The sequence below is a fragment of the Hylobates moloch genome, unplaced genomic scaffold (genome assembly GCF_009828535.3).
Source record: "Hylobates moloch isolate HMO894 unplaced genomic scaffold, HMol_V3 SCAFFOLD_15, whole genome shotgun sequence".
Taxonomy (NCBI): Eukaryota; Metazoa; Chordata; class Mammalia; order Primates; family Hylobatidae; genus Hylobates; species Hylobates moloch.
In genome coordinates this window covers 1,662,540-1,690,019 of record NW_026652290.1, presented here as the reverse complement: position 1 = coordinate 1,690,019, position 27,480 = coordinate 1,662,540, and the positions used below count along the sequence as shown (strand labels likewise).

Sequence of the window (27,480 nt, the reverse complement as noted above, 5' to 3'; positions counted from 1 at the left end):
GGTTTCCTTGTGAGTCCCCTCCAGAGCCTGCCTATTCTCTTGCTGGTCTAATTGGCCTTCTCTCCACTCATGCTGATGCTCTGTAGCACAGGAGTGTTGGAGAGCAGAGGATGCTGATGAGGACAGAGCCATGACAATCTTAGGTTACTAGGGCCCAGCAAGCGCCAGTCTTGGGCAGCTACTCAGTTTCTGCACTTCTTCCCTGCAACTCAGAGTCTGCCAGTAACTCAGGTAGAACGTCTGTGACTCCGATCAGAGGGAGGAGTCTGGGCCAGTTGTATTGAGTAGTGGGAGAAGGAGGCTGGGTCTGGATTGTGTTTGAAGGTTTGCATCCCCACGGCCTGAAATTCACAGCGCTGGAGTCTTCCTTTTAAGCGAATGCATTTGATGAATAGGCTCAGTAAAGATGAAAAAGTGTCTCCAGAGAGGAACAGCACGTGTAAGTGAGGCTATGGGGCAGAGGCAGGTTGGTGCCAGAGACTAAAGAGGCAGCTGCACGCTTGTGGCTGTGTTGAGAAGCACTGTCCAAGTCGGGGGCGGGCTCTGGGGGAGGAAATTCTCACCTTGAAATAGCAGGTCCAGGAGCTGCAGGGAACCCGGCTGGGAGCTGTCCCCGAGTGCTAGTGCTGAACCCACAGATCCTCCCAGTGCTGGGAGAGGGAAACAGCACGTCCCTCACTCTGGCTCTCACCCTGGTGACATCTTGTTGTCAGATCCAGCTGTTCGCACTGTGCAGGCCACTTCAGAGCCAAGGTGTGGGGCTCACTCGCCCGCCCGCACCCACTGCTGCACACTAAACTATGTCTACTCCCAGCTCCCTCTGAACAGAGAGCCTGGAAGATGCATCAATGCTGTCTGTGGAGCAGAACGCTGCAGAGGCAGTTAACATTTGCAGATTATGAAAGGAGGTGTATACACTCATGCAGCCTCTGCATGCATCCATGCATACACGTGCATATCCACCACATGTGTGCACATACATGCATACTCACCCACTCACGTGCACACTCATGGACACATACTCATAGCCTCTGCACCCACACGTGCACACCCACTCGCACACTTGAATATGCACGCACTCCATACACACATGTGCAAATGCATGCTGCTGCATGTGCAGACATGATGCATCTATACAGACACACATGCACACTCTCTTGCACATATATGCATGTCCACACCCCACAGAGAATCAGTGTTTTCTACCAAGCAAGGCTCCACTTTCTCTCAGGCTCTTGCAGATCTGAAGGTGCTCCAGGGAGAGGTTGCCCCATCTCTGGTTTGCAGTTTGTTAAATGGGCAGGCCCAGGGCTGTGCTCAGATGCCCTGGCCCTTGGTCCCCTGTGGGGTGTATGTGTAAATGAACGATCTCACTCAGACAGGGCAGAATGGTGTAAACAGCTCAGCTACCTCAGGGGATCTTCTTAGGAAGGTGATTTCTAAATCTGCTACCAAATACAATTTAAAAACAGCTAAAAGAATAAAATAAAAACAAAACCACCCTCCCCAGGAGAATTCCCCAGTTATGCCGACAAAAGTAACGGCATCAGCTATGGTTGGAATACATTCAGGGTGGAGGTTCTTAACCCTGGCTGCAGCAAAACCACCGGAAGCACTTTAGAAACTTACCAGTGTTTGGGCCCCTGTCTAGGCATTTCTGACTTCATCCATCTGGGGTGGGGGTCTAGGTAACAAGTTTAAGCTCCCAGTGATTCTAATGGGCACCAAAGGTTGGGAATTGGAAAAGCTTGAGGCTGTGGCTTTTCTAAGCCGAGGGGCTGTACGGTACTCAGCCCGGTACACAGTCTGGGTGGCGGTGGGGCTGGGACATTGTAGAATGCATGGCTTCTTCAAAAGGCCTCGTCTGTGTCCCCAGTGCAGTCCTGGGGGATGGGATTGAGGCCCCAGGCTCCGGGCCCTAGAACAGATGTAGAAAGAATGGGGGGATTCGTCCTGAGAGCACCCAGGATACCCTTGGTTGCTGGAGTGTGGCCTAGTGGGGGTGTCGGGCCACAGAGGCATCCTGTGGAGGTGGCCCAGATGGTGGGGCCTCTGGCATCCTGCCCAGGGCATCAGGTGGGAACCTGCTGGCCTAGAATGCACTTTGTGCCACACCCTTTCTTGGATGTACTTTCTTCCTTCTTCCTTTGTAAAGCGGAGGCATTGCATTGGTCCCCATAGTTGGCGGGGTCAGTGACAGATGCGAGGCCAGGGTGGAGGCAGAACTGTGAGCTCCCAGGCACATTCCCTGCCGGGGCCTCTCTGATACACAAGTGCAGCCCTTTCCTCACAGCAGAGATGTCAATACAGCTTGAGAAGTGGATGAGCCTCCTAGAGCTGCCATAACATGGAGCGCGCCCTGCAGGGCTTACACAGCAGGAATGAATGAACAGCAGGAATGCATGAGCTGAATCCTGGCGCTGGAGCGTGCTGCAAGTCCAAGAGCAAGGTTTTGGCAGGGAGGGTTGGGGCCTCCTGAGGCTGCGAGGGAGTCTGTGCCCCAGGCGTTTCTCTGGGCTCCTGGTGGTTGCCTGGCAAGGAACTTGGTGACCCTTGTCCTGCAGCTACATCTCTACAATCATCTCTGCCTTTGCCTGGTGGCCTCCCTGTGAGCGTGTCTGTGTCCAGATTTCCCCTCCCTATAAGGACCTATTGGGTTAGGGCCCACCCTAATGCCCTCATGTTAACTCCATTATCTCTATAAGGACCCCAACTCCAAATAAGGTCATAGCCTGAAGAATTGGGGGTTAGGACTTCAATATATCAATGTGGGGGGTGGAGGACACAACGTAAACCCATAATAAGATGGCAGCCATTGGGGGGCCCTGGGCAGAGTTCCCACCAAGCAACCGCAAACCCTTCAGGGAGAGACAGAAGCACCCAGGGCCTCACCTCTCAGCCCTGGGAGCCGTTCTGTGGGAGCAGCACCAGGCTAATTTGAAAACAGATCAACGGGATGTGAAGGTAATCTGAATTCCGAGTGTCTCGGCTTGGTTTCTGCGACAGAAACGTCTCCCTTGGCTGGCGAAATGACCTGCGTGGGAGGCGGCGGCACAAAGACGCGGCTTGTACATTTGTTGTAGTTTATTCGCAGATGTTCACGGCAGATGTCCTGGCCACTGACGGAGCAACAAGGCTGGACGGATGAGCCGGTCCCGCTCTGCTCCTCGGATTTCGGTGTTTCAATTAACCGGCTCACTGGAGTGACGTTTGGGGCAATGTGCAGGATCTACATCTGGCTTTGCTGCTGCAAGATGCTTCTGGGGTGAGGGAGGTGGCACGAGGGAGCCATGCGCTCTGTGATGAGATTGCAGCGAGGTGATGTCAGCCAGTCCCCGCCCGCGCCCCGCCGTGTGCGGAGGGAAGAAGTCAAACCCGGGCACCTGCCGGGCCGCTGCATCCTGAGACGGCCTCGTGCATGCGCAGGTCCAGAGTGGGCGTTTTAAAGTTAAGCCTTTCCCTTCCTGCCTTCCCAGAATCAGCTGTGCTCATTAATTTTATTTGCATAATTTCAAGCATCATTAATAGTACATGGCATCAGGAAAAATTACTGAGCTCTTCCTCCATCCATGAGTGAAATTGGGTTTAGTAGAAAATTAGTTGACTTAACTGGCAAATGATGAAAGCTTGAGAGGAGAATGTTTAAATAAGGAGGACTAGGAGGGGCAACTCCTGGCTGTCAAGCATGCAGCCAGGCTGGAAATCCGCCTCCTGCCTGGGGCCAGGTGCCCAAAGGAAAGGCTGGGGAGGATCCCCAGGGAATGGCGAAGGTGGGGACTCCATCTGCTTCCTCCTGCACAGTCCACTGTGACCAGCTGAGGCAGGTCTTAGGTTTGGAACCCAGAGATCAGTTCTGGATATGACTGGCACAGACTGATCTGAACCAATGCAAACTGGGCCCAGCTGCTGGAAACCAGCTTGAGCTGACCAGAATCAGGCTGATGTGGGCAGCTCAAACCAGCTCCAGGGCGGAGGATGCTTCTCTTCTCTGAGGGGCGAGGAGAAAAGCACTGGGTTTGGGGCACACATGTTGAAACAGAGGTGCCCCATGGAGGCCACTGGGTGATGGGCCCAGGGGAGGTGTGGCATGGAGACGGGGTCTTGGCCGTTGAGAGTGGTTGAACACAGCGTGGTTGAAGTTGTCAAAGGATGGGAAAACAGGCTTGAGGGGCACAGACTTGGGAAATATCAGCACAGAAAGGCCTCTTACAGGCAAAGGAGACTGAGGAGTAGCCAAGAGCGAGCCAGATGTGGAGTCATGGGTGCCCATGAGAAGATGCTTCTAGAAGGAGATGTGGCCAGCAACACATTGCTCATTGAAAAGCCAAGTAAGAAGGAGACTGAAAAATGTCCAAAGAATTTGGTCACATGGGGCTGTGTGGGGTGGCTCACTCCTGTAATCCCAGCACTTTGGGAAGTCACGGTGGGAGGATTGCTTGATTCCAGGAGTTCGAGACCAGCCTGGGCAAGATAGTGAGACCTGGTCTTTACCAAAACCAAAGAAATTAGCCAAGTGCACCTGTGGTCCCAGCTACTCAGGCGACTGAGGAAGGAGGATCACTTGAGCCTGGGAAGTTGAGGCTACAGTCAGCCATGATCATGCTACTGCACTCCAGCTTGGGTGACAAAGCAAGACTCTGTCCCCCCCGCCCCAAAAATAAAAGAAGAAAGAAGGAAAGAAGGAAGGAAGGAGAGAGAGAAAGAAAGAGAATTTGGCCACATAGATGTCATTGCTGACCTTGGAAAGAGCATTGTGGTGCAGTCGTGGGGACAAAGGTCCTAAACCCAGTGGGCTGTGGGAGTGTGGAAGGCGGGATGGGGAGGACACAGTGGTCATGAGTGTCTGCACTCCTCCAAGGAGTTTGGCCAGGAGCCGGGAGGAGAAAGAGTGCAGGAGCAGGGGTTACAGAATCGCAGGCAGGTGTGTCTGCCTCCTGGGGGTGACCAGTCAAAGGACCACATGCTGGGGGGTGTAAACCACATAAATGTGTCCTCTCACAGTCCTGAAGGCTGGAAGTCTGAAATCAAGACTCCCTCTGAAGGCGCTAGGGAAGCGTCAGTCCCAGCCTCTCCCCTGTCTTCTGGTAGCCGCAGGCGTTCTTAGAGGGGTAGACGGTGTTTTCTCCCTACGTCCGCATCTCTTCCTCCCTCCGTGCATGACTCTGTCCACATTTTTTCTTCCTCCTTTTTTCTTTTTTTTGAGACGGAGTCTCGCCCAGTCCCCCAGCTGGAGTGCAGTGGCGCAGTCTCGGCTCACTGCAACCTCCACCTCCGGATTCAAGTGATTCTCCTGCCTCAGCCTCCCAAGTAGCTGGGACTACAGGAGTGTGCCATCACGCCCAGCTAATTTTTGTATTTTTAGTAGAGACAGGGTTTCACCATGTTGGCCAGGCTGGTCTCAAACTCCTGACCTTAGGTAATCCACCCACCTCGGCCTCCCAAAGTGCTGGGATTACAGGCATGAGCCACTGCACCCGGCCACATTTCTTCTTTTTATAAAGACACCAGTCAAATTGGATTAGGGTCCACCCTAATGCCTTCATCTTAACTTGATTACCTCTGCAAAGACCTTTTTTCCAAACAAAGTCACATTCATAGGTACGGAGATTAGGACTTCACCCTCCTTTAGGGGCCACAGTTCAGCCCATGATCAAAGGTGTGCTTGTTTATTTTTCAAGATAAGAGAGTGCACTCATGTTTAAATGTGGATGCAAAGGAGCCAGAACAGTAGGGAGGTTGTGGACATAGGAGGGACAGAGTATCACTGGCAGTGGCTTCAGGGGAGGGTCCCAGCGGGAGGGACAGGAACAGCTCTTCTGCCCTGAGAGGAGAGAAGGAGAAGAGACCAGGGTACACTGTACATGCAGTGGGGTGGGAGGCCTGGGCTGGGGGCCGGGGATCGGGCACTCCTCTCTGACAGTTTCTATTTTATCTTTGATGCGGGAGGGGAGAGCATTTCCCACAAGCCAGGTGGAGGCAGCGGGAGACGAGAGGAAGTGGACAAGACTGAAACACAACCCTCGGGCTCTGCCAGGGTTTGTAATATGCTATCCCTCGAAATAAAAAGGGTTCAAACCAAAGATGGCAAAATGTTAAGGCTTGACAAGGCTGAGAAGCGGGAGCATTGGAGCATTATATGATTTTCTGTAATTTTCTGGATGCTTGGAATATTTTATAACTTATAAGCACACAGATTAGGAAAAGGTGGGGAAGAAGGGCATCTTGGCACCTGGACTTGTGAACGGCGGCTCTCCTGCATCACCCTCCCTGTTCCAAGAGGAGGTACGAGAGGCCGATGGTTACATTACACTAAAAATCCCCGGCCCCTCTCCTGTCTCCTTTTTCCTTCCCCTGCCTTCAGTTTCAAGGAGGCGTTTTAACCTCCTGGCTGAGCGGGGAGCGAGCGCAGGAGCCACACATCCCAGCGGAGAGGCCTGGCAGCCAGACGCCTGACCCAAGTTGGTTGGCAGTCAGAACCTTTCCCCGGGAAGTTCAGACTTGGGTAGGCAGAAGACCTAGACGGCGGGCAAGGGGACGGAGAGGGAGCAGGCGCCAGCATGCCGAGTGTGGCGGGGTCACGTTCAGTGCAGCCAAATGTCGTGGAAGGTCATGGGCTTCTGCTGCTGGGGCCTGGGGCTGCGCTGGCCCCTGCCCTTCATGCTTCCTCGGGATCCAGGAGAGACCCTTCCTTGCAAGGGCCTCGCCTCCCCTCATGCTCCACGCGCTGCACTGGCGTCACAGAGAGTCTGTTTATTGCAAGTCAAGGCCCCCGGCCAAGCCTGAACATTGACCAATAAGCAAGACCGATGGAGGCCGTGCCGTGTCGCCTTTCCCAGCTCTGGCCTGGCCTGTGTTGGGGAGGGCTGCAAGGGAAGACTCATGGAAATGATGTCGCTGGCCCTCATGAGAGATCCATGCACCCCAGGTGGATTGGGGAGAACTTGGGGAGATCAGATAAGAAATGAGGACAGACCAGGCCCTCGGCTCATACCCGTAACCCCAGCACTTTGGGGGGCTGGGATTACAGGCGGGTCCCTTGAGTCTAGGAGTTCAAGAACAACCTGAACAAGTGAAACCTCATCTCTACAAGAAAAAACTCAAAAGAGAAAGAAATGAGGAGAAGGGCTGGCTTCTGGATGCTCCTAAAGGAGGCAGGATTCGTCCCTGGGGAGGAGGCATCAGGGCCTCTGTGAATCTCACGGGTCGTGGGTTCTTGAGAAGGGATGAGGGGACCAGTGTTCTTCCTCTGCCACGGACAGACCAAGACAGCGTCTTGTCAGATGGTAGGCTGGAGAGGAGGAAGGTGGCAGTGGACGAGCTTCCGGAACCATCTGTCAGGGAGACTGGAAGGAGCCACCCACGGGAAGGGTCAAACTCTGGGGTTCCTGCCTCTTGGAAACTGGGACCAGGGCTGGTCTGGGGCTTTTTATTCTGGGTGAAGCTGGCAGAAGCACAGGATGGTACGAATAACCCCCTAGCACTCCTCCCAACTACGCTGTCAGGTTTGAGTCAGCCTAATTGTGCTAAGTCCAACGCCAGGTGGGAGGTTTCACTATGTCTCAGTGGCCAATTAAATGCTTTCAAGTCCAGGTTTAGTGTGAGGATTTTGCACACCAACCATCACCGCAAATATATTCAGCACACACAGACCAGTGGCTCGGGATACGAGTGCGCTGACCGATGAGCCTGGCAGGTCCGAATGTCCCTCGAAGTCCGTTTCTTTGCTGTGTCTCCGGCCTCCTCAGGGCCGTCCATGGTCATTTCTCAGCTGCCTCTGGCTTCACTTTCTTGTTGGGTCTCGGGGGTGCCTTCCCACAGCAGGTGTCATCTCATCACCCCAGTCCAGCATACATTTATCACTTTGAAGGATCAGCAGTTTCACCGTGGGCTGAGTCACTTGTCATAAGTGACTCCATTTTGAAATTATTTAGGATCACAAAACACTATCCTATATGACCACCTGCCCCTCAAGTCAGAGGAGCTTTGGTAAAAGGAATGCATTTTCCTGGGAGCCAGACTGCTTTTTCCTCGGCATCTCTAGCGTGGAGCCAGGGGCCCTCAATATCCGAATCCAGGATGCAGGGGCTGCATCTTAGCTTTTGGCCCTCATCTCCCACCGAGACTGCTTGAGTAGGATTGACAGCAGAGTCTTACCCCAAGGCCCCTGCACAGGTTGGTTCTCAGCAAAGGTTGGTGGAACCGGATAGAATAGCAAGAGCCCCTGGCACATAGGAATCACCCGAGGAACTAAAAATAATCCCCGACGTCCAGGTCCTAGCCCAGAGCAAATAGAGGGACCCTCGGGGTGGCCTGAGCACCAGGAGCTAAAGCCTGGGTGAGAAAACCTGGGTTTGGGCTCAGCGTTTACGGGCATTTATTCTAGAAATCGAGGCTTGTCTGTAAGGAAGAGGACAGGAACGGCCGGAGGGCCGAGTTCCCATTTCTCTTCCTGCAGCCGTGCTGGCAGCCAGAGGGGTGAGTGTGCGGTTTCCTCTAGCTCTCCTGGGAGCACCGCCCTATTCTTAGCCCTGAGTTTGCTTACTAGGAAAGAACGCTGGGGAAGAAAGTGCCAGCTTTGGATGCCAGCCCCACTTTGGGTCTGCAGTGTTTAGGATACGCTGCTCCCTCAGTTTCCCTTTTGGAGGCTCCCCCCCAACAACTGCACGCTTTGCACCGCACCCCCCACCCCCACACCCATGCTTTGTGGTGGCTTTGGCTAAGGAGTACCCGGACTGTGCCCTCATCTGCCTTTGGACTCCCTTTTCCTCTAAGCCACGGACCCTGAGGGGGCCTGGCAGTTCTCAGCTGTGGCCCTGAACCCTCGAGGGCACGGGGTACGTGCTGGGGATGCTCAAGGGCATCTGCCTTTTCGGGAGATGGGAGCTGACGGCAGGGCCATCCCAGTGGCTCCATAAAGCAACTCTGGGCTGCTTCCGTTGGATACAGGGAGGTCAGTCCATCCTGGGCAGGAAGAAAATGATGCAGGACAGTGTAATTCTTTCCTCGTTCGTGATCCTAACCCCTGCTTCCTAAAGCAGCTCATTAGATGCCCAGTTCAACCTCTGAGCTTCTTCTTTCTGCCCCTATCTGGTCTGTCAGGGACCAGACAGTGGCCTGTTCTGGTAATGGGCCATGGCAGGGTCGAGGGCTGCCCATGATGCTTGGGAAATGGGCACTAGTCAGGTTTGGAGGATTTCAGGGCCCTGGGGAGACAGAACATCCCAGGCTGCCCCAGCTGTGTGTTCCCCTTGAGAGGCACCCAGTGAAGTTGTGGATCCTGCCTGCCCTTCAGCCCCTGGAGCCAAAGATCTCTGTGCACTCTGCAAGGATTCTTTTTAATTAGGTCCCTCCCACACAAGAGAAAGAGAGAATAGTGTGTTCCACATTTTGAGCACTACCTGGAGAGATTATTTCTAGCCACAGACCAAAGGCACAGAGAGAAATAAAACCAGGGAATTTTTAGCTTAGAAGAGACTGTGGAGATTTGCCTGAGCACGTGTCCCACATGTGGAGGCGGACACCAGAGCGAGGTGGTGGCTTGTGGAAGGCTACCCAGCAAATGCCTGCTGGAGCTCCTGCCCAGGGGTATTTTTCATTGCCAGAATTCAGCATTTGAATTCCTAGCCGAGGGTTTCTTCTATTAAGTGGAGGTTTATTTTTCTCCTCCCTCATCCCATCTCCCCATCCTCCTCTTTGATATTTTAGCAAAGAGTGCCTGAGCCAGTCCTTCCCTGGATATTTACTAAGCCCCTATATTGTTTGTGGCCAGCTGGGAGTCCCAGGCAGGTGGGGAACATGACAGCTGGAGAAGATGGGGCCTCAGCCCCTCTGGGAGGCAGAGTGCTTGGCATGGGAGCCAGGAATGTGAATGGGTTGACTTAAAATTATTTTTAAATTATTCATATTTTTAAGACTGGGTCTCACTCTGTTGCCCAGGCTAGAGTGCAATGGTGTGGTCACAGCTCATTGCAGCCTTAACGTCCTGGGTTCAAACGATTCTCCCACCTCAGCCCCCTGAGTAGCTGGAATGACAGGTGCGTGCCACCATGCCTGGCTAATTTTTTGTATTTTTGGTAGAGATAGAGTTTCACCATGTCATCCAGGCTGGTCTCAAACCGCTGGACTCAAGCGATCCTCCCACCTAGGCCACCAGAAGTGCTGGGATTATAGGCGTGAGCCACTGTGCCAGGCTGGCTTTTTAAAAAATTGTAGTAAGATGCACATAACATAAAATGTGCTGCTGTAACCACTTTGAAGTGCACAGTTCAGTGGCAAAGCACACTCACATTGTGGTGCAACCATCACCACCATCCATCTCCAGATTTCTTCTTGCAAAACTGAAACTCCATACCCATTAAACAATAATTTCCTATTCCTTTCTCCCCCGAGAGGGTAGCTTTTCCTGGTGGATGGATTAGTTTGGGCACAGTGCAGGGGCCAACTCTAACCAGGTGACCTACAGAAATGCTCCATTCCCCTGGACCACCCTACCCCTACCCCTTTCATCTTGGGATTTAGACTCCTATTCATCTGGCCTGGGGACACTCAGGAATATATTCTAACCAGCTAGTTTGACAATTCCATGCAAACTTCCCCGTCCTTCCCAAGCACTGGCTATTGGCAGTGGGCAGACGGAGGGGTATGCAGCAGGTGCATTTCAAGTTCCTTCTGCCCCTGAGGTCTTCCTCCCACCACCCTCCTATCTGTGGGGGCTGCTGAACCGTCCTCTTGACCCAGCCCTGGACTGAGAGTCCAAGAGAAATGAGGACTTGGCCTTGGAGGTGCGGAAAGGTCTGGACAGGAGTGTTTTGCGGATTCAGCAGGATTGGTGGAAATGCACAGCCGAGCCTCGTGGGCACCTTTGGCTGAAGGTTGTCGGGGGACGGCATTTTCAATTCATGTCACTGCTCCAGCCAATCACTTAGCGTAAAATTGCCCATAAAAGTAAACTTAAATTACAAGTGATAAAACTACAGCCTCCTCTCCTGGCAGCTGACCTCTCTGCTCTCCAGGGGGTGAGGCTCAGATTTCTTCTGACAAGAGCAATGAGGCCACTGCAGACACCTCCAGGGACGTCCTGCCCTTCCATTGAAAATCCTTGTTTTCCAGGGCTGGGGACATGTGGGCTTCTCCTTAACTCCTCCTGGGAAGGGGATGCTGCTGTCTCCGGGCTGATTTGTCTCCCTCCTCTCCTGCGATGTCCTTTGAGCACGTGGAGGGCCACTGGGCTCAGGTCCAGACCCAAAGGCCAGTGAATGACCAAGGCACCTTCACCCCTGGGCCCCCCACTCACCCACACTCTCTCTCCAGAGAGGCTTTTCTTGGCCAACTGTTAAACGTTGAAACCAGTTCATCTCATCTACCACTTTGTGTTTTGCTTCATAAATACAGCAGATACTTAGTGGGTCAGGTCCTGTCCCTGGTCTTGAATTTTAAAGATGACCTGACCCTGCCCTCAAAGGGACCTCCAGGTGGGAAGAGGTGACTTGGGACATTGACCAGGTGTGTCCCAGGTATGGAGGGAGCATAGTGGGAGGGGTGTCTCAGGTAAGGCTTCCTGGAGGAGGAGGCGATATTTGAGTTAAGCACGTGGAGATGAGAAGAGTCTTCTAGACCCAGGGAACAGTTTCTGTGAAAACAGGGCACCGTCGCAGGAGACCTTTGGTAGGATCAGAGGGGAGGGTTTGGCCGGGACCACCTTGAAATTTCTGTGGCACCTGGCCTCACGTGTGACAGGTACAGGAAGTGTCCGGTCTCACTTATCTTAGTTGCACGCTGGTGACAGCTGCTGTCTTATTGTAGATTCCTTCTCCCCCATCCATTAATATTCCTCCTTTTTTTTCTGGTTTAGTCAAGACTTTGACTTCACACCGAGCGGGTTGTGCATGGGGGAAGCGATTGCTCAGCAGGGTGCCCCTGCTCCTGCCCGGCTCTGGATCTGGGTGCCAAGGTTTAGGGCTGATGCTTCTCGGGGTGAGGCCTGACTGCCTAAGTGGGTCCTGCGTAAGGTGGGGCTCAGCGGGGGTCCACCTTCCACCCACTTCCCTGCTCCCTCCATGCACACCCAGTGGGCCTGTGCCGGAGAGGGTGCTGCAGACCCTGGGGGGCACAGCGTGTGGTGCAGGGGCTGCAGCTGTTGCTTCCACAGGGGTTAGGTAGGGAAGCATCCTCGAAGTCCTGGCTCAGAGGCAGTGGGAAGCCTTGGAAAGGGTCAGGACCCTGGGGAGATGTGACCAAGTTTCCATTGTAGAAAGACGCTGATCTCAGCTCTGCTCCTTCCTGGCTGCATAACCTTGGGTAAGTTACTTAGCCTCTCTGTTTCCTAATCTGTATAGATGGGAACAGGATGAGAACAGGTCTGATCTGGTAGGGTAGTTGCTAAGATGAAAGGAGTTGATGAATCAGTAAGTTGAAAGCACATAGAATGATGCCTGTGTCCAAAACGTTAGCCTTGAAGATGGTGAGCATGATGGACTCACCTTAGAACCGCAGCGTGACGGTCTCCCAGGAGAGGGCTGCGACGTGCTGCAACCCATCTGTCCTCTCAGTGGCCCTGGTGTCTGGGACTAGGGTCAGGGGTGTGCTCAGTGATGGGGCAGCAAAAGGAAGCTCCCAGGACAGAGAGATAACATGTTGCCTGGAAACCAACCAGAGATCTGTAGGGAAGCCAGTCATGTTCCTGCTGCAGGTAGCAGCTCCTAGACCCACCTACGGTTTGTATTTTCAGGATCATCTTAATTTTACTAGACCCAGATTCCATGTGGGAGGAGCAGCCACCCCCTTCGTGGTTTCTGCAAGGAAAGGAATAGAGGGAGCGTCTTTGTGTCGTTTTGTGTGTGGTTCTCAATTGGGTTGGGGAGGTGAGGAAGAGGGGACTTCTGGAGCCCCAGGGCAAAAAAAAATGAAGCTTCTTTCTGGGGCATCAGTTTTACTGGTGGAGTTTTGGGAGTGAGAAAGTCCATGCTTCACAGGAAACAACAGGGATGTCTTGCAGAGTGAATGCAGAATTTGTTCAACACTTAAACCTACCACCAAATATTTCATCAAGTCTGCAGGTTGTGGGAGCTGTTCCCTGTGATGGCTCCAGATCCCTGGGGTCTGCGCTCCTTCTCCTTTGCTTTCTGGGTATTTCAACCAAAAAGCTGAAGAGGTAGGCACTGCCTTAGAAGCCCTGGATCAGAGAATCTCGTGTGGCGGGTGGTCTGTGTTGGAAAGAGGGGAAGACAGGAAGGTTGGAGGCATGGAGGAGCCCTTGGCCATTTTTAAGTTTATAGACAAGAAATGAGGAGGAAATGGTTATTAGGTTTTCACATTCCCCTCTCACACTTAGCAGCAAAGGTTCTGACGTGGCGGGGAAGCCAGCGTGAGGACAGCCCAGGAGGCTGGTGGGGGTACCAGCTGGAGGTGGGGGGCAAGGCCCAGAGAAAGCGCCTCCCCTCTTGCTGCCCTTCTCTGCAGGGCAAGGCTGACCTCTGATGGCTTAGTCCCTGTGCTGGCAGCTTCTCCCCACCTCCTTCCATCGCAGCGCTGTCGGCGGGTGACCAGAAACATCACTGACACGGTGCCACTTTGGATGGTGTGCTAACAGGATGGTGTGCACACGGGATGGTGTGCACACGGGATGGTGTGCTAACGGGATGGTGTGCACACGGGATGGTGTGCACACGGGATGGTGTGCTAACGGGATGGTGTGCACACGGGATGGTGTGCTAACAGGATGGTGTGCACACGGGATGGTGTGCTAACGGGATGGTGTGCTAACGGGATGCTGTGCACACGGGATGGTGTGCTAACGGGATGGTGTGCTAACGGGATGGTGTGCTAACGGGATGCTGTGCACACGGGATGGTGTGCTAACGGGATGGTGTGCTAACAGGATGGTGTGCACACGGGATGGTGTGCACATGGGATGGTGTGCTAACAGGATGGTGTGCACACGGGATGCTGTGCACACGGGATGGTGTGCACACGGGATGGTGTGCTAACGGGATGGTGTGCACAGTCCTCTCCCCGAGCTTCTGAGCATGCGCAAAGCGAGCATGCACCTTTTGGTCCAGTACTTTTCCACCTGGCCTGAATGGTTTCAAGGAGCCCAGACACAGCTTAGGAAACTGATCAATCCTGGTCCCTTGCCGTTAATGAGGAGGTGACCTTGTCAAAGCTCATCACCTCCCCAGCCTGACTCTGCTTGTGATATGGGTCCCTGAAGGACCTCCCTAGTAGGAGGTGTTCTGGGCCTCTTGCAGAGCTGGCACCTGAACCCTGAATTCTGGGGAGGTGGGCATCCCCGGGAGATGGGGTCCGATGGCCTGGCTGCTTCCCAATCTGGGTTGGGAGCAAAGGACGGTCACATCCAGCCCCATGAGGTGATGCTCCTACCAAGAGCTGTTGAGAGAGGAAGATGAAGACAGGGCACGTGGCCTTCTCTGCTTGGGCATCCCCCCGCCCGTCCCTCCACCAAAGGGCCCCTCCTCAGGATGCCCCCACCGTGCCTCAGCACACGCTGATCAGATCTCCACTCCAGCACCCCCAGGCATACACACCTCACACAGCTCATGCTCCTGGGACTGGGGCCACATCCCACGGTCTCTGAGTTCGTGATGTGGACACAGGTCCTGACACCCGACGTGCACTCAAGAAACATTTGTTAAAGATAATTATCCTGAGGACCTAGTGGGGAGGGGGTGTTTGGGGAAGCAGGTGCCTGACCGGGTTCTGCATCATTCTGAGCTCCTGGGCATCCTCCTCTGGTGGAGTGGGGAAGGGAACGTGGAAGGGCCGTCTCTGCGGAGGACAGTACATCCCACCTGACTCAGGGGCTCAGCATAGACTTAACTGAATGAACAAGTGACCGGATGCCTTATCATCCCCTGCAGGGGAGAAACCGAGGCTGTGGAGTTGGAATAAGCAGGGGCTTCTGGGGGAGGAGCTGGTTTGTACGGATGCTGGCAGGGGGGGTTGTGGGCAGAGGCGTTTAAATTGGCAGCTGTGGCTGCTGAGACAGGGGGCTTTGAACCGTTCTCCAGGGAGGCGGACTGAGCAGATGTGGGGATTCTAGAGGAAGCCATGGCGTGTGGTCATGTCCTTCCATGTCCTCCTGTCCATGCCCCTGGAGCTAGGGGCCTGGGGGGTCCAGCAGGAGGAGACGACCCAGCAGCTCCAGCCGGATGGGATGCCAGATGGCAGAGGGGCACCACCCCTCCTCTGGCCAAGCTGCGTCTTCCAGGTCACCAGAGGCAACCTTGTCCCAGATGAAAACCTGTGTGTAAATAACCCGGCAGGTGAAGGCAGGCAGGTCCCGTGCGGTGCCCGGGGTGGGAAACAGGTGACCAGCGGCCTGCAACAGCTCGCGGCCTCAGCCAGCCCTGGGCGCCAGGAGCTAAGTCAGCACTGCGAGACTGCACTCTTCTGAGGCAGGAGGTTTGGGGCCCTCATCCAGACAAACACGTAGCTGCGCTGAGGACTGCAGCCAGCATCCACGGGATTTGTGAAAGTTAGAGAAAGGCTCCCTCTCCAGGTAGCCACAGCCCTGCGGGAGCACATTTGTGGCAATGACAAAAGGTGCCCCTTCTTCCTGGCAGGTAGCCCAGGCTGGGTGCACGGGAGCCCACGCTGACCTCAGTCCCACTTGCCCCTTGCTGGATGCCTTGTGCAGTGAAAAACCTACATTACCGTGCAGGGCCATCCTGCTCACTTCCTTTCTGAGAGTGTGCTAAGCTCTCTGCACTTTTACAGTTCATCCTGGGCTCTAAGGAACTGGGGCGGCTGGTTGGGCAGGTGGGTTTCTTGGGGCCCAGACTCTGAAGGGCTCTTCTCTCAGTAACTTAGGGGTGCCGCCAGGCCGGGGGAGCTGCCCGCTCACCATGCCTCTGCCCTTTGACCTCATCTATACCGACTACCACGGCCTGCAGCAGATGAAGCAGCACATGGGACTCTCCTTCAAGAAGTACCGGTGAGAGGGCAGCCAGAGGGTGGGCACGTGGCCCGCATGCCAGGGGAAAAAGCTCCTCCTTCATGCCCTGCCCCCACGTCCCCACTCAGCCAGCTGGGCCCAGGTGGGAAAACGTACTGTCCTGCATCCTGCCCTCCACTCTCCCTTCCCCCCTCCCCTCCCCTCCCCTCCCCTCCCCTCCCCCTCCCTTCCCCCTCCCCCTCCCTTCCCCCTCCCCTCCCCTCCCCTCTCCTCCCCTCTCCCCCTTCCTCCTCCCCTTTCCCCTCCCCTCTCCCTCTCCTCCCCTCCCCTCCCCCTCCCTGTTTCCCCTCCCTCCCCCCTCCCCTTCCCCCATTCCCTTCCTCCTCCCCCTTCCCCATCCCCCCGCTTCCCCATTGCCCCCTCCCCTCCCCCAGCCCTCCTCTCTTCCCCCACCCCTCCCCTCTTCCCCCACCCCTCCCCTCCCCTCTCCTCTCCCCTCCCCACCCCTCCCCTCCCTTCCCACCTCCCCCTTCCCCTCCTTTCCCTCTCCTGTCCCCACTCCTCCCCACCCCTCCCCCTCCTCTCCCCACCCCTCCCCTCACCTCCCCACCCCTCCCCTCCCCTCCCCTGCCACTTCCATATCTGCCTCCCGGCTAACTCAGTGATAATTAATAAACCACCCAGGGAGTTGCTGCATCGCCCCTCTGCTGCTTTGAGGCTGGAGGCAGGGGGCCGGGGTCATCTACATGGAGGGGGGCTGAGGAATTGGAGAGAGGGGTATAAGGGAACGGGTCAGTAATCAGGGCTGTGACCCTGCTGTGGGGACCTTGGGGTGGGGAGAGTTGTTCAGCACTCCCCTCTCTTCCTCCACCCCACCCTCTCTCTCCGTCTGGAGGAAGGCCAAGGCCATTGCTCCCTGTCTCACTGCAGCCAGCGGGATGTGGGGCTTAATTTAGCACAGAGAGCCCTGCTATTTATTACGTGTGCTCTCCAGTCCCATTGACGATCCCACATGATTTTATTAGGGAAAAAAGTGACAGGCAGTGTTATTGCTTTTATTATTAATGTGCGTTCTCTATGCACTCGGCGCTCTCTCCTCCCACCCCGGGCCCCTTCCCTGGGGGAAAAGTGCCGACCTCAGCACTCTGCAGACAATTTTGGGTCACCAGGAAGGACGCTGGGGTGAGGAGCTCCTTGCAGGGCCTCTGAGTCTTGGTGCTTTTTTTCAAGTGCACCTTCCAGGGGGTCGGGTGGGCAGAGGGGGTGGCTCTGGGGCTGTGGCCCATTGAGAGTGGCCTGGGAGGTCGTCCAGCCCTGTGGTTGGCTGATCTATAGGGATAAGGCCCCTCTGGGTTTTGAACTTGGGCCTCCGCTCCTGGAGGCAGCAGAGGGAGAAGGGCCCCGTGGAGCAGAGCCTCTGCCCAGCTGCAGGGTCCACCCCCGCTGGGACCAACCTCTCAGAGGAGGCTCAGAAGCACCTGCCCTCCCAAAGACAGCCCAAGGGCAGTGCCTGGGACCCTGCCTGTTGCATCCTGGCCCTATAGACCGGGCACATCCAGGGGTGTCAGTCTCCTGAGCAGAGGGGCTATGAGTTCCTACCTAGACAGGTGCAAATTGTATAGAGGACCCGGGGGACACCAGAGAGGGACCCCCTCTCCAAGCACTGCCTCCCTTCTGTGTGGCAGTAATGGCTACAGTTCCTGAGTGCTAACCATGGACCACGGGCCAGGAGCTTCCCTACAACCCTGAGACAACTGGGCTGTTGTTTTTCCCATTTGACAGATGAGGCAGCACAGAGAGGTGAAGGCACTTGCCTGTGGTCACACAGCAGGGCAGTGTCCTAGTCCAAGTGCTAACACACACTGTGCTACTCTGACCCCACCACTGGCTGGTGACAGTGCTTGTGGCTGGGGCAACTTCAGCCCAGGGACACGCAGGGAGGTTGCTGACCCTGGTTCCCGGTCCCTGGTCGGGGGGCAGGTGCCGAATCAGGGTCATCGACACCTTCGGGACGGAACCTGCGTACAACCACGAGGAGTACGCCACGCTGCACGGCTACCGGACCAACTGGGGCTACTGGAACCTCAACCCCAAGCAGTTCATGACCATGTTTCGTGAGTGCCCCATGGGGCGGGGGTGGGGTCAGGGGGTCCTCCTCATGGTTCTCAGAGGTGACACGAGAGGCGGCCGGGGTCTCGCTCCTCCCTCTCTTTCCTTCTCCAGCCAGTGGGGTTGGTGGGACCCAGCAAGCATCGCCTTCTCCTGCTCCGTAAGTGTGTGAACCAGGAAGGAAGCCTCTGGTGCCATCTGGGGAGCAGGAAGCATGGAGGGGGTGTCCAGGGCGGGGTGACCTCCCTGACGCCAGCAGAGGTAGCCTTCACCCTCCAGAAGGGAGGTTGGGCACACAGTTCCAGAACACAGGGGACTCTGCGGCCTTCTAGAAAGAGAGGCTTTCCAGTGTAGGCTGGAGAACTTCCCTGGGTGGAAAGGAGCAGGCAGGCAGAGGGAGCAGATGCAGCAAAGAGGGATGCAGGAAGAACTGGAAGGTTCTGGAAATGCAGGAGTGGGCTTGGCGCCCAGTGCCCCAGGCAAGGAACGGGAGTGGAGCTGGGCTTCAGCTATTCGTTTGTTTGTTTTTTGAGACAGTATCTCGCTCTATTGCCCAGGTTGGAGCGCAGTGGTGTGATCTCCTCGGCTCATTGCAGCCTCAACCTCCTGGGCTCAAGTGATCCTCCTGCCTCAGCCTCCCGAGTAGCCGGCTTTACAGGCATCCGCTCCCATGCCCGGCTAATTTTTATATTTTTTGTAGAGAAAGGGTTTCACCAGGTTGCCCAGGCTGGTCTTGAATTCCTGGGCTCAAGCGATCCACCCACGTAGGCCTCCCAAAGTGCTGGGATTACAGGTGCAAGCCACCGCGCCCGGGTTTCAGCTGTTTTTAATGATGCTCTAAAATGTGTACACACACTGACCTCTCCTGTTAAACGCAGCTCACTGAAAACAATTTCACCTTTTGTTGACAACTCAGGGTCAGTTCTCTGCCTCCCGGGCGCACGGGCCTGCCCTTCTGGACGGCAGGGGTGTGCAGAGCTGTGTCCGCTCCTCGTGTCTCGTTCACGCTGCGCTCTTCCACCTTGTTGGGAGGCTCTCAGCTGTCGCTTTTAATTGTTGTTAGTACATCTGCCTCCAGCAGCATCTCACGTGTGGCTCTTTGAAGGCTCCGGGCCGGAAAGCTAGATAAGCAGCCTTGTTAGAATTGCATCTGTTACATTAAGAGCAACGTAGACTCTGAGCGGAGTCCTGACGGACTTGCTTGTGAGTAAAGCATATGATTTGTATTTAGCCTGTCAAATTTATGGCATCTCTTGTGGGTGCTTGGACTATTCTTTTTTTTTTCTGATTCTCTAGACTCTAAGCTATATTAGGGGCAGATGTGATTTTTGAATAAATAAGTAATGGCATCATTGAATCCCAGAAGGTTGGGAAAGTGGGAAGGTTCCTGGGGCTCATGCAGTCCAGATGAGAAAACTGAGGCCCAGAGAGGTAGAGCATGCAGCCTGAGGTCACACAGCTCAGTCGGGACCAGATTCCTTCTGCAGGGCCCGTTTCAAGGTTGCATGAGACTTCTCACTGTCCTCCCAGCAAAAGAGTGCTTGGGGTAGAGCAAGCATAGGGAGCAGATTTCTGGAGGGAAAGGAAATGGGGAGTGGAAATAGAGGTGGGGAGGAAATGGTGGTGCTCGTGCTCCGGGCTGTGGAAGAGGGAAAACTATGGAGTTGAGAGGCTTGGGTAATTCGATCACTTAGAAGGGAAGCAGTCGGCCGGGCGCGGTGGCTCACGCCTGTAATCCCAGCACTTTGGGAGGCCGAGGCGGGCGGATCACGAGGTCAGGAGATGGAGACCATCCTGGCTAACACGGTGAAACCCCGTCTCTACTAAAAATACAAAAAATTAGCTGGGCGAGGTGGCGGGCGCCTGTAGTCCCAGCTATGCAGGAGGCTGAGGCAGGAGAATGGGGTGAACCCCGGGGGGAGGAGCCTGCAGTGAGCCAAGATCATGCCACTGCACTCCAGCCTGGGTGAAAGAGCGAGACCCCTTCTCAAAAAAAAAAAAAAAAAAAAAGAAGGGAAGCAGTCAGGCTGGGCACGGTGGCTCACACCTGTAATCCCAGCACTTTGGGAGGCTGAGGCGGGCAGATCATGAGGTCAGAAGTTCGAGACCAGCCTGGCCAACATGGGGAAACCCCCATCTCTACTAAAAATACAAAAATTAGCTGGGTGTGGTTGTGGGTCCTGTAATCCCAGCTACTCAGGAGGCTGAGGCAGGAGAATCACTTGAACCCAGGAAGTGGAGGTTGCAGTGAGCCGAGATCGTGCCACTGCACTCCAGCCTGGGCAACAGAGCGAGATTCTGTCTCGGGGGAAAAAAAAATAAAGAAAAAAGAAAAAAAGGAAGGGAAGCAGTCAGAGTGGAGGCTGGTAAGAAGAACATGGAGGATCAGGGCACCGAGGAATGGGGTCTTTTAGCCAAGGTTCCTGAATTCATGTCGGAGGACCACTGAAGGTTCTTCAGCTAGAGAATATCATGAAGATATTTATTTATTTATTTACTTATTTATTTATTTATTTATTTATTTTTGAGGCAGAGCCTTACTCTGTCGCTCAGGCTGGAGTGCAGTGGCGTGATCTTGGCTCCCTGCAACCTCCACCTCCTGGGTTCAAGCGATTCTTGTGCATTAGCCTTTGGAGTAGCTGGGACCACAGGCACACGCCACCTAGCCTGGCTAATTTTTGTATTTTTAGTAGAGAGAGAGTTTGACCTTGTTGCCTAGGCTGGTCTCGAACTCCTGAGCTCAGATGATCCACCTGCCTTGGTCTCCCAAATTGCTGGGATTACAGGCGTGAGCCACCGTGCCACTTTGGCCAGCCAGGGAAACATTTTTATTGAGGCGTATTATCCTATCAGACTGCAGGTGGCCAAAGATGATGGAGCAGGGAGGAGGGGGGAGCAGAGATGGGTGAGAGGCTTCTGCAATATCCTGCACCGAGAAAATGAGGACTTGTCCCAGGGTGGAGCCCACTGGATGTGGATTTCCAGACTTGGCAAATTCCTACTCATCCTTCAAAACCTCAAGTCAAATGTCTCCTCTTTTTACCATCACTTTCACTGATCCCCTCATCTCCTACTCCTGGCAGAATGTATTGCCTCTTTACCTCTATTTTTATAATTCTTAAACTGAACTCTGTTAAAGCATATATTGACGTATGCTAGAGTTATTTACTTATACATTTCTTTTCTCTGATAGATCATGAGCCACTCAAAAAGGGGCCACTAATTGGTTTATCTTAATCTCTCTGGAGCCAACCTAGGTCCTCAGAGAACATTAATTGATTGGATAAATCGAAGAAAGTGGGGACAAAAGGGAAGAGGGAGGCTGGCCAGTTTTAATGGCACAGAGTCCAGGAAGGAAGTCAGAGCAGGCCTGTTCCCATCTAGCTGGCTCATTTCCCCAGGGAGCTAACTGGGGGGCTGCTGCCTCTCCTGGCCTTACCCTTGCTCTGCCCCAGGAGCTCTTGGCTTAATGGTCCCTGTTATTTTAATTGGTTGCAATACTTTCCTGTCCCCCTCCGACTGGCTTAGCTAACTGTGTTCTAAATCTGTCTCTTCTGGTGGAGTTGGTGGCATGAAGGCAGTTTAGTGAAGGATTCTTCAGCTTCAGAGAGTGGTGGAAACAGGAGAGAGGGCTGGGTAGCAGCCTGGGAGGAGCCAGAGGGGAGGGGAAGATGGTGCCAGACAGATAAACAGGGTCGGGCAGGGGCTGCTTTGCCTGGCGCGGACAGAGCCTCCTGAGACGGGAGAGCTGTCCTGACCCTGACCACCCACAGAAAGAACTCCAGACCTCCAGGGCTCCTCCTGACCCTCCTGAAACTCTAGAGGAGAGATCGTTTGGTTCTGTAGTTGGATTTTCAGGCCCAAGAATCTGTGAGGTTTGGGGGCACTTACACAGGAAACCATCATCTCTTCTAAGCCGTACCGGATGTTGATTATTACGTCTTGTGGGCCTTGAGGGGTGGGTGGAAATACTACAGCAGATCTACACATTTGATTAAAACATGCATCCCAATTGGAGAAACGTTAAAATGTGGGGGATGTGCATTTGAAATGAAGGCTGTTGTGGGAAATCAAGACTGGGTGGCTGCTCCCAGCCTCCTCACTCAACCACAGCCGCTTCCGTGCAGGAAGGTAGATTAAATATCACTGGATTCAATAAACAATTTATTTGGGATCCTAGCACGCAGAAGGCAGGGCTCTTGTGCCTTGCAGATTTGCAGCTCTCACGTTCCTCTTAACCCCTCCCTGATGGACAGAGCTTTAGCAGTCCCTGCACTCCACGCATGGCCATGGAATTGGAGCGTGAGATCAAACACGTTCCCTGGTCCTGGTGTGTGAGTTCCTGGGGACAAATAAGTCAAATGGCGAGGAAGTCCTGGGGCAATCCCTGCTATAACAGAGAACTAACTGCCGCAGATGGGGCCACAAAGGGAGGCACAGTCCACCCCAGAGAAGGCTTCCAGGAGGAGGTGTCATGTGAGAGGGTCCCCGAAGGCTGAGTGGAATTTCCTCATCTGAGATAAGGGAGGAGGGCAGTGCAGGCCGAGGACAGCAGCAGGGGCAGCGCTTGGAGATGGGAATGGGAGGCCTCTCCCCTGTCTCATCCATCTTTGTCCAGCATTCATTCAGCCAGCCCAGGCTCTGTTTCAGGTGCTGGTGGCACAGAAGTGAACACAACAGAACCATTGTCCACAAGGGGCTTTTATTTTAATAATTATTATTATTGTTTTTGGAGATGGAGTCTTGCTCTGTTGCCCAGGCTGGAGTGTAGTGGCGTGATCTCGGCTCACTGAAACCTCCGCCTCCCAGGTTCAAGTGATTCTCGTGCCTCAGTCTCCTGAGTAACTGGGATAACAGGTGTGCGCCACCATACCCGGTTAATGTTTGTGTTTTTAGTAGAGATGGGGTTTTGCCATGTTGGCCAGGCTGGTCTTGAACTCCTGACTTCAGGTGATCCACCTGCCTCGGCCTACCAAAGTGCTGGGATTACAGGCATGAGCCACCACACCTGGCCTATTCTGACAATTATACATGAACAAATAAATATATAGTCTAATGTCTGGTCGGTAAGTGCTGTGATGAAAAACAAAGCTGTTAAGGGGACAATGGGTGACTGGGGTCAGGAGAGACTTCTCACTGGCCCACGAGCACAGTTCTGTATGGAGAGGGGTTGTGTCCAGCAGGGCTGTGGGTGGGCTGGATGGTCAAAGGTGCTGTGGGAGGAAAACGGAGGCAGAGCCTGGTGATTGTCGGGCGGACTTTGGCATATGGGGTTTTGTGCGGAGGAGGAACCTGATGTGACCTAGATTCAAAAGTGTCATTTCAGAGAAAAGACTCTACCAAGAGAGCCACAGGAATGAGGAGGCAGTTGTCAGGGTGGTCCCATTGGTAGCTGATATGGCCTAGGCTGGGGTGCAGTCATGGAGAAGGTGGAGAAAGTTCTACCTGGGATGACAGACGCTGCCTATGGGGGCAGGTGGAGGGCAAAAAGATGGGTCAGAAGCTTGGGGCTCCAGGGACTGTGAGGAGGGCAGAGTCCCTGCTAGTCACCCGGGGGCCTCAGCCTCAGTTTCCTTATCTGAAAACAAACAGGGGGACTTGATGACCTCTTAGGCTGCTGCTGCTAGTGCTGCTGGTGCTTCTTTCTTCTTTCTTCTTCCTCCTCCTGCTGTTCCTCCTCCTTCTTTTTCTCCTCCTCCTCCTTTTTTCCTCCTCGTCCTCCCCCCCCCCCCCACCTTCTTCGTCTTTGTCTTTGTCTTCGTCTTCTTTGTCTTCTCCTTCTTCTCCTTCTTTCTTCTTCTTACACAGGGTCTCGCTCTGTTGCCCGGGCTGGAGTGCAGTGGTGCAATCATAGCTCACTGCAGCCTTGAACTAATGGGCTCGAGTGATTCTCCCACCTCAGCCTCTCGAGCGTCTGGGACTATAGGCGCGTGCCACCATGCCTGGCTAATTTTTTTATTTTTAAATAGAGACAGGGTCTCACTATGTTGCCCAGGGTGGTCTCGAACTCCTGGGCTCAAGGGATCCTCCCACCTTGGCCTCCCAAAGTGTTGGGATTAGAGGCGTGAGTCACCATTGCCAGGCCTAGGTTTCCTTCTGCTCTGATCATTGTAGCAGTCTCTGGGAAGGGGGTTCGCAGGCCAGGGCACTGACTACACTCTCCCCACCGCACTTCTATGCCCCGCCCTCTTTCCCCCCCTGCCAAAAGAGGACCTCTTGGGTGGGGCAGTCCGGGGAGGCCTGGGGCTGCCATTGGTTGTTTGGTGACCCCATTCCTTCCGCGTGCTCGGGCTGCAGCTCACACCCCCGACAACTCCTTCATGGGCTTCGTGTCCGAGGAGCTCAACGAGACGGAGAAGCGGCTCATCAAAGGCGGCAAGGCCGGCAACATGGCCGTGGTGTACGGCAAGGAGGCGAGCATCTGGAAGGTGAGCGCGGCCCCTGCGCGCGGGAAGCACCAGCCTGCCTGGCACGGGCCCCCGCCTGGGTCCCGCATCTCCTCCTTCCAGGATGCGGTGCCCACCTCCCGCCCCAGCCCTGCATGCTGGAAATGTCTCCCATGAACCAGTTAAGGACAAAAAGTTCCTAACTGCTATTTAAAGACACCCAGCCTGGAAGCTGACAGCTTGTCCCCCGGACTCTCCTAATAAATGATTCCTTAATTGAGGACTGTGACTAAATCTTCCACCCTCCCAAGGAACAGATCAATAGACAATATAAGCCCAGCAAGGGCGTCGTCGGTGGGTGGGGGGTGGTCAGGCTAGACTTGGGGGTTCTGTGGGATGAGAGGCAGAGAGAAGCAGGAGAGGCTTAGAGATTAGAACCCCATCTTCAGGGTTAGGGGTCCCCAGAGAGGAGCTGCCTGCATGGGGTGTTGTCTGCGAATCATCACTAACCTGCTGTCTTTCTCTCTGTTCCCTGTGCTCCCCCTGGCCACGAGGCAGCTCCAGGTATGGAAACCACTTGCCGCCTGCCCCCTCTGCCCTCTGCTCCCTTCCCCTCTCCAGCAGCCGCTCCAGGGGTCTCTCCTTGTGATATTCCCCTGACTCAGGCTCTCTGGGGCTTGTGGCTCCTGTGGATGGACCAAGGTGGGGAGGAGGGTGATGGGGATAGCAGGGTCCTAGGAGCTGTCTTTCCTGGCTCCTCTGTGACAGGGAGGCAGGTCCCCGGAGGTCAAGGTCCTGCTTGGCATGGCCACAGGGCAGCCCCTGGGCATGAGAGAGACCAGCGTTGGATGGGTTAGTACATCAGGCAGGTGGCATGAGGTCAAGGTTAATAATGAAGATACTGATCAGGGGAAGCCCCTGTACCCTCCATCAGGCCTGTTACATGATCATTGGATTTAATCACTCTCCCAGCTGTATTGATTAGGATTAGATCCAGCTGTCGCAGGAAAACCCCAAAATAATCGTGATTTAAACAAGATGGAAGCATATTTTCTTTCCTGCTTGCGAATTTCAGAGGTCGGGAGGGCTAGTGTGGCATTCTCCGGGGTCTTCTTACCTTGACCCACTGTGTTTGGTTTCCACCCTGGCCTGGCCTCATGGTTCAAGATGGCTACAGGCATTCGAGCCATTATATCTGCACCCCAGCCAACAAGGAGAAGGAAGGAGCAGAGCGGGACACCACGTTTCCCACACTGCTCATCAGCTCCATCTTGGCCACAGCTTGCCCACTTCCAGGGGACGCTGGGTGGCGTTATTTCCAGGCAGCTCAGCTCATTGTGCCCAGCCCAGTTCTGGGTTTTATGACTGAGGAAGGAGGAGAGAAGGAGGACTCAAGGGGAATCTCACCGTCTGGCTTGCGTCCACCCAAGAGGCTGCTGTTCACTCAGAGCTTGCTATGTGCCAGGCATTGTGCTAAGGGCTCACATGCATCTCTTATTTAACCTTCACGCCATGAGGTGGGTGCTGCATGTGATCCCGCCCACTCTACCAGTGAGGACACCAGGGCACAGTGGGTTAGAAGGTGACCCACAGCTAGTAAGCGCCGAGCTGATGTTCCAGCCCACATCAATCCAAGTCCAGAGCCAGGGGTGCTTGGCCCTGACTCCACAGCCTGTTCGGCATTATGAAGCCTTGGAGAATGGCAGAGAGAAGGCTTGGAAGCAGGAATCAAGGTCCAGGACCTCTGCTGAGATGTCAGAGGTCACTGTGGGGTGTGGAGGGGGGCGCTGGGAGGTGAGGCTCCCCATGCTGATTGCCATAGCTGCAGGGAAGCCCGGGAAGCTGTGGGCACTGGGCACTGGAGAAGAGGGCAGAGTCGGAGGATCGTGGAACACACAGGATCTACTTTTATCAGAAAATGCTGTTAAGAAACTGGCCCAAGAGAATGAGAGGTTATGACTTCTGGAAAGAGAAAGGTTTTATCTCTAGCGCTGGAACTTCTGTGATAGCCCCAGGCAATCCTGTTCAGCTAAGAGACCTCAAAGAAGCTGCTTCCAAAAAAAGACATCTTTGCTCTGGTATTTGTAACCAAAGGAAGTCAGAGGTGGCTGGACGGAGAGAAAAATGAAAGCAGCATCCTGGGAGAGATGCCGTCCAGAGTTCAGGGGACCAGGTGGCCGCGAAGCAGAGGAGGAAGGAGGGGAGATGGAAGGTCAGGTCATTTACCATCCTTCCGGGGAGCAGGAGCTGGGGACCCAGGGCAAGGCATTGGGTGATTTTTGTGCTAAGCGGGTCTGTTTTATTCTGCATTCCCCAGAAAGTGGAGCCTGAGGCTAAGGCTTAGGTGCTATTTTAGTAGAGTGTAGTCCCAGGAAGTGGGGATGAGGGACCAAGGGAATGAAGCAGGAAGAAGGCAAAGGCAGCTAGTTCAGGCCCAGGGCAAACCCACCCTCATCCCTGGGGAAAACATTCCAGGCCCGCAGAGAGTCATCTGGGTGAGCTTGGGTGGAACTTTTCAATCCGTAGGTGGCAACCCATGGATAAATTGTGAAACCAACTCAGGGAGGCTTGACTGGCCTTTTTGGTTCATGTACAATTTTTTGTAGAAACATGTGCTTTCATTTCTCCTGGGTAAATGCCTAAGAATATAATGTTTGGTTAATACTGTAGAAGTGTGTTTAACTTTTTTTAAAAAGGTGGTCATGCCATTTTATAGTCCCACCAGCACTGTAGGAGGCTTTCAATTCTTTAACAAATTCATCAATGCTCGGGATGGTCAGTCTTGTAAATTTCAGCCATTCTAGCAGGCATGGAATGGTGTCTTCTTGTGGTTTAAATTGGCATTTTCTAATGACTAATGATGAAGATATTTTTGTGTGTTTATTTGTCTTCCATATATATATATATATATATATATATTTTTTTTTTTTTTGGTGATGTGTCTTTTTAAAAACTTTTGCCCATTGAAAATATTAGGTTGTTTGTATTAGGTTGTGTATTTTCTTACTATGCAGTTGTTAGAGTTCTTTATATATCCTGGATCCAAGTCTCGTATCAAATATATGCTTTATA

The 27,480-nt window shown here is 54.1% G+C and overlaps 1 protein-coding gene across 5 annotated transcripts in view; it reads left to right on the top strand.

The window, feature by feature from the left end:
* MGAT5B (alpha-1,6-mannosylglycoprotein 6-beta-N-acetylglucosaminyltransferase B) overlaps window positions 1–27,480 on the top strand; it is an 84,099-nt gene that overhangs the window by 41,985 nt on the left and 14,634 nt on the right. For all 5 annotated transcript variants that reach the window (XM_032177187.2, XM_032177188.2, XM_032177191.2 and 2 more), the window contains 3 exons: window positions 15,821–15,952; window positions 17,894–18,027; window positions 24,320–24,450. In XM_032177187.2, the coding sequence (XP_032033078.1) occupies window positions 15,821–15,952; window positions 17,894–18,027; window positions 24,320–24,450 (397 nt within the window). The remainder of the gene's footprint in view (window positions 1–15,820; window positions 15,953–17,893; window positions 18,028–24,319; window positions 24,451–27,480) is intronic.